At 53.1% G+C, this 6703-nt stretch overlaps 1 protein-coding gene and 1 long non-coding RNA gene across 2 annotated transcripts in view; one reads left to right on the top strand and one right to left on the bottom strand.

Annotated features, from left to right (window-relative positions):
• Positions 1–6703, top strand: part of LOC112071519 (STAM-binding protein-like A) — a 39767-nt gene that overhangs the window by 7655 nt on the left and 25409 nt on the right. Inside the window, 3 exon segments of the mRNA XM_070439421.1 lie at positions 3302–3377; positions 3775–3870; positions 5654–5683. Coding sequence (XP_070295522.1) covers positions 3302–3377; positions 3775–3870; positions 5654–5683 — 202 coding nt within the window.
• LOC139024540 (uncharacterized) lies at positions 4075–4682 on the bottom strand. Its single transcript, XR_011475878.1, has 3 exons — positions 4594–4682; positions 4246–4327; positions 4075–4111 (listed from the first exon to the last, which is right to left on the bottom strand). It is a non-coding gene; the product is annotated as an uncharacterized lncRNA (long non-coding RNA).

Genomic DNA, 6703 nt, shown 5'->3' with positions numbered 1-6703 from the left:
CAGGTCCTCTTCAGTCTTTGCCGGGTGGAGATTATAAGAGTACATCATGGCCATTAAGGCCAGATTGTTCTTCAAGATGTTCAAACGTTCATAGATGACCAGCAGGGTCAAATAATAATCACAGTGGTTGTAGAGGGTGCAACAGGTCACCACCTCAGGAGTAAATGTCAGTTGGCTTTTCATAGCCGAGCATTCAGAGGTTGAGACAGCAGGGTGGTAGAGAGAGTGAGAGGGAGGGAGGGAGGAAAGGAGAGGGAGAGAGTTGAATACAGCAGGTCTTGGACAGGTAGCACATCCGGTGAACAGTCAGTGTTCCGTAGCCGCAGGCAGAACAGTTGAAACTGGAGCAGCAGCAAGGCCAGGTGGACTGGTGACAGCCAGGAGTCCTCAGGCCAGGTAGTCCTGAGCCATGGTCCTAGAGTTCAGGTCCTCTGGGAGGAGAGAGAGAGAGATGGAGAATTAGAGGGAGCATACTTAAGTTCACACAGGAGACCAAGATAGGACAGGAGAAACACTCCAGATAGGACAGGAGAAACACTCCAGATAGGACGAGAAACACTCCAGATAGGACGGGAGAAACACTCCAGATAGGACGGGAGAAACACTCCAGATAGGACGGGAGAAACACTCCAGATAGGACGGGAGAAACACTCCAGATAGGACGGGAGAAACACTCCAGATAGGAGCGGAGAAACACTCCAGATAGGACGGGAGAAACACATCCAGATAGGACGGGAGAAACATCCAGATAGGACGGGAGGAACACTCCAGATAGGACGGGAGGAACACTCCAGATAGGACGGGAGGAACACTCCAGATAGGACGGGAGGAACACTCCAGATAGGACGGGAGGAACACTCCAGATAGACGGAGGAACACTCCAGATAGGACGGAGGAACACTCCAGATAGGCAGGAACAGATAGGAGCGGAGGAACACTCCAGATAGGACGGAGAACACTCCAGATAGGACGGGAGGAACACTCCAGATAAGGACGGGAGAAACACTCCAGATAGGACGGGAGGAACACTCCAGATAGACGGGAGGAACACTAGCCCCCTGGCTCAGACTATTGCACCATAGATACTGGAGACTGAGACAAGGGGGGTCGGGGGACACTGTGGCCTTGTCCGGCGATACCCCAACAGGGCCAACCAGGCAGGATATAACCCCACCCACTTTGCCAAAGCAAGCCCCACACACCACTAGAGGGATATCAACAGACCACCAACCTTCTACCCTGAGACAAGGCCGAGTATAGCCCACAAAGATCTCCCCCACACCACTAGAGGGATATCAACAGACCACCAACCTTCTACCCTGAGACAAGGCCGAGTATAGCCCACAAAGATCTCCCCCACACCACTAGAGGGATATCAACAGACCACCAACCTTCTACCTGAGACAAGGCCGAGTATAGCCCACAAAGATCTCCCCCACACCACTAAGAGGATGATCAACAGACCACCAACCTTCTACCCTGAGACAGGCCGAGTATAGCCCACAAAGATCTCCCCCACACCACTAGAGGGATATCAACAGACCACCAACCTTCTACCCTGAGACAAGGCCGAGTATAGCCCACAAAAGACTCCCCACACCACTAGAGGGATATCAACAGACCACCAACCTTCTACCCTGAGACAAGGCCGAGTATAGCCCACAAAGACTCCCCCACACCACTAGAGGATATCAACAGACCACCAACCTTCTACCCTGAGACAAGGCCGAGTATAGCCCACAAAGATCTCCCCCACACCACTAGAGGGATATCAACAGACCACCAACCTTCTACCCTGAGACAAGGCCGAGTATAGCCCACAAAGATCTCCCCCACACCACTAGAGGGATATCAACAGACCACCAACCTTCTACCCTGAGACAAGGCCGAGTATAGCCCACAAAGATCTCCCCCACACCACTAGAGGGAATCAACAGACCACCAACCTTCTACCCTGAGACAAGCCGAGTATAGCCCACAAAGATCTCCCCCACACCACTAGAGGGATATCAACAGACCACCAACCTTCTACCCTGAAGACAAGGCCGAGTATAGCCCACAAAGATCTCCCCCACACCACTAGAGGGATATCAACAGACCACCAACCTTCTACCCTGAGACAAGGCCGAGTATAGCCACAAAGATCTCCCCCACACCACTAGAGGGATATCAACAGACCACCAACCTTCTACCCTGACGAAGGCCGAGTAAGCCCACAAAAGACTCCCCCACACCACTAGAGGGATATCAACAGACCACCAACCTTCTACCCTGAGACAAGGCCGAGTATAGCCCACAAAGATCTCCCCCACACCACTAGAGGGATATCAACAGACCACCAACCTTCTACCCTGAGACAAGGCCGAGTATAGCCCACAAAGATCTCCCCCACACCACTAGAGGGATATCAACAGACCACCAACCTTCTACCCTGAGACAAGGCCGAGTATAGCCCACAAAGACTCCCCCACACCACTAGAGGGATATCAACAGACCACCAACCTTCTACCCTGAGACAAGGCCGAGTATAGCCCACAAAGATCTCCTTCATCCTGTGAGCCCAAGGGGGCGCAAAACTGGACAGGAAGATCACGTCAGTGACTCACCCTCCGTAATAGATTCAGAGGCAGAGAATCCCAGTGGAGAGAGGAGAGCCGGCCAGGCAGAGACAGCAAGGGAGGTTCGTTGCTCCAGAGCCTTTCCGTTCACCTTCACACTCCTGGGCCAGACTACACTCAATCATAGGACCTACTGAAGAGATGAGTCTTCAGTAAAGACTTAAAAGGTTGAGACCGAGTCTGCGTCTCTCACATGGGTAGGCAGACCATTCCATAAAAATGGAGCTCTATAGGAGAAAGCCCTGCCTCCAGCTGTTTGCTTAGAAATTCTAGGGACAGTAAGGTGGCCTGCGTCTTGTGACCGTAGCGTACATGTAGGTATGTACGGCAGGACCAAATCGGAAAGATAGGTAGGAGCAAGCCCATGTAACGCTTTATAGGTTAACAGTAAAACCTTGAAATCAGCCCTWGCCTTAACAGGAAGCCAGTGTAGAGAGGCAAGCACTGGAGTAATATGATCACATTTGTTGGTTCTAGTCAGGATTCTAGCAGCCGTGTTTAGCACTAACTGAAGTTTACTTAGTGCTTTATCCGGGTAGCCGAAAAGTAGAGCACTGCAGTAGTCTAATCTAGAAGTGACAAAAGCATGGATTAGTTTTAATATATCATTTTTTGTCAAAAAGTTTCCAATTTCTGCAATGTTATGAAGATGTGTTTCTGTTTATCATCATGCTTCTATTCAGGCTCTTCATTGAGAAGCTTCCTAAACATAGAGATTACAAAACAGCCAACATTCCAGAGAAGAAGGACACCTTGAAGGTACCATTCCAAATTCTAACTGTTTCACACTCCAGTCTTCCAGTACCCCCAACCCTGGTCCTCCGGTACTCCCCAACAGCCCAACCCTGGTCCTCCAGGACCCCCAGGTACCCCAGGGTTGGGCTGTTGGGGGGTACCGGAGGACCAGGGTTGGGCTGTTGGGGGATACCGGAGGACATGGGTTGGGCTGTCAGGAGGACCAGGGTTGGGCTGTCAGGGGTACCGGAGGACCAGGGTTGGGCTGTTGGGGGGTACCGGAGGACCAGGGTTGGGCTGTTGGGGGGTACCGGAGGACATGGGTTGGGCTGTCAGGAGGACCAGGGTTGGGCTGTTGGGGGGTACCGGAGGACCTCTGTGGTTCTCTTGTGATGTGACATGCTGTCATCTGTCCCAACAGAGACTGAAGGAGGTGGCCTTCCCTCAAGCAGAGGTGCTGAAGAAGGCTCTTCTCAAGTTATATGAGCAGGAGCATGCACAGTATCTCATCAAGAAGGTAACAAGGCTTCTGCCCATCTGTAGACCTTCCTGCCCACCTCTGTAGACCTTCCTGCCCACCTCCAGACCTTCCTGCCCACCTCTGTAGACCTTCCTGCCCACTCTGTAGACCTTCCTGCCCACTCTGTGACCTTCCTGCCACCTCTGTAGCCTTCCTGCCCACCTCTGTAGACCTTCCTGCCCACTCTAGACCTCTCTGCCACCCGCCCACCTCTAGACCTTCCTGCCCACCTCTAGACCTTCCTGCCCACCCTAGACCTCCTGCCCACCCTAGACTCCTCCCCTGACCTTCCTGCCCACCCCTAGACCTTCCTGCCACCTCTGTTGACCTTCCTGCCCACCTCTGTAGACCTTCCTGCCCACCTCTGTTGACCTTCCTGCCCACCTCTAGACCTTCCTGCCCACCTCTAGACCCTCCTGCCCACCTCTGTAGACCTTCCTGCCCACCTCTAGACCTTCCTGCCACTCTGTAGACTTCCTGCCCCTCTAGACCTTCCTGCCACCTCTAGACTTCCTGCCCACCTCTGTGACCTTCCTGCCCACCTCTGTAGACCTTCCTGCCACCTCTAGACCTTCCTGCCACTCTTAGACCTTCTGCCCACCTCTAGACCTTCCTGCCCGCCACCTCTAGACTTCTTCCTGCCCACCTCTAGACCTTCCTGCCCACCACCCTCCACCTAGACCTTCCTGCCCACCCCTAGACCTTCCTGCCCACCTAGACCTTCCTGCCCACCTCTGTTGACCTTCCTGCCCACCTCTGTTGACCTTCCTGCCCACCTCTGTGACCTTCATGCCCACCTCTGTAGACCTTCCTGCCCATCTCTAGACCTTCTGCCACCTCTGACCTTCCTGCCACCTCTACGACCTTCCTGCCCACCTCTAGACTCTTAGACCTGTCCCTCCCACCCCCGTCACCTTCCTGCCCACCTCTAGACCCTCTGCCCACTCTGTAGACCCTTCCTGCCACCTCTAGACCTTCCTGCCCACTCTAGACCTTCCTGCCACCTCTGTAGACCTTCCTGCCACCTCTAGACCTTCCTGCCCACTCTGCTCCTGCCACCTCTAGACCTTCCTGCCCACCTCTGTAGACCTTCCTGCCCACCTCTGTAGACCTTCCTGCCCACCTCTGTAGACCTTCCTGCCCACCTCTAGACCTTCTCGCCCACCTCCTAGCACCTCTCTGCCCACCTCTAGACCTTCCTGCCCACCTCTAGACCTTCCTGCCCACCTCTGTAGACCTTCCTGCCCACCTCTAGACCTTCTCATGCCAACCTTCTCTCACCTGACCTTCCTGCCCACCTCTGTAGACCTTCTGCCCACCTCTAGACCTTCCTGCCCACCTCTAGACCTCCTCCCTGCCCACCTCTGTAGACCTTCCTGCCCCCTCTGTAGACCTTCCTGCCCACCTCTGTAGACCTTCCTGCCCACCTCTCTCTGACCTTTCCTGCCCACCTCTAGACCTTTCCTGCCCACTCTCTAGCCTTCCTGCCACCTCTAGACCTTCTGCCCACCTCTAGACTTCCTGCCCCCTCTGTAGACCTTCCTGCCCACCTCGTAGACCTTCTGCCCACTCTGTAGACCTTCCTGCCCACCTCTAGCCTTCCTCCACCTCTCTAGACCTTCCTGCCCACCTCTAGACCTTCCCTGCCACCTCTAGCACCTTCCTGCCCACCTCTAGACCTTCCTGCCCATTCTCCAATTATCCCTCAGTTAGAGCCCTCTGCCCACCGGGTTTGGTTGATTTTCTGATGGCGTGTGTGTGTGTGCTACTGTGTGTGTAGAAAGCGGAGGAGGCAACCCTGGCAGCAGCAGTGGAAGCAGCAGGCGCTAGAAGCAGAGCGGGAGCGTGTGGTGGAACTGCAGGCGCCAACGGAAAACAGCAGGTCAGCGTGTTCGAGGAGATGATCAGGTATGAGAGGAACATCACTGCCAACAGAAACTTCATCTCAATTTAATCGTTTTTTCATTTGCATTTAAGATGTAATTTTGAATTTAATATGTTTTGTAATTTGACTCAATGAGTGAATCATTGAGTTCATACATTTAACTTGTCGGCTATTTCATGATTTGAAACTGGATTGAATGAATATAGCATCATTTCCCCAGTGCAGTCAAAAATGTGATTTTCCTGTTTTCTATATACTTCCACACTCTGATGTTGGAATAGTACTGTGAAAACTGATGATAATGCCCTTTTAGTGTCAGAGCTGTTTGAAGGTCACCGGAACTTCCGCCTGTTTTGGTGGGATGGAGTTTTGGCGTGGTGACATCACCAGTTTTCCCCTCCCAACTCAGACCACTCACTGACAGCCGTAGCAAAGTCTTGCTTGAGAAGTTACTCTTTGCTAATAGTTTTCAATTGGTCAAAAATCCCAGTACGGTACAATACTATTACCCAGAAATGATTTGATATTAAGATCAAAATGGCTGCATTGGACCTTTTTTTAATATTAAATATTGATCAATATTGACACTAATGTGACTCCATAATCAGACGGCAGGAGCTGGAGAAGGAGAGGCAGCGTATCCTTCAGGAGTTTCATGCTCCTGGGACCCCCCCCCCGATGCACCCCTCCTCCCAGGGATCCAGGGCCCCCCCTGGCCGTGCTCCCAACCCCCCCTCAGAGCCCGGGGGACAGCGCCAGCCGGGTCAGACCGCCTGGCGGCAGCACCGGGCCCACGGCGCTCCCCACCTTCGACCGGACGCTCAAACCTATGAGCGCTAGTGAGTAAAAACACACTGAGTGGACAAACATTAGGAACACCTGCTTTTTCCATGACATAGACTGACCAGGTGAATCCAGGTAAAAATGTATGATCCCTTATTGAGG

Source organism: Salvelinus sp. IW2-2015, unplaced genomic scaffold, assembly GCF_002910315.2.
Source record: "Salvelinus sp. IW2-2015 unplaced genomic scaffold, ASM291031v2 Un_scaffold1630, whole genome shotgun sequence".
NCBI classification, from domain to species: domain Eukaryota; kingdom Metazoa; phylum Chordata; class Actinopteri; order Salmoniformes; family Salmonidae; genus Salvelinus; species Salvelinus sp. IW2-2015.
Note: the sequence above shows the minus strand (reverse complement) of the source record. Positions and strands in the feature narration are given on the sequence as shown.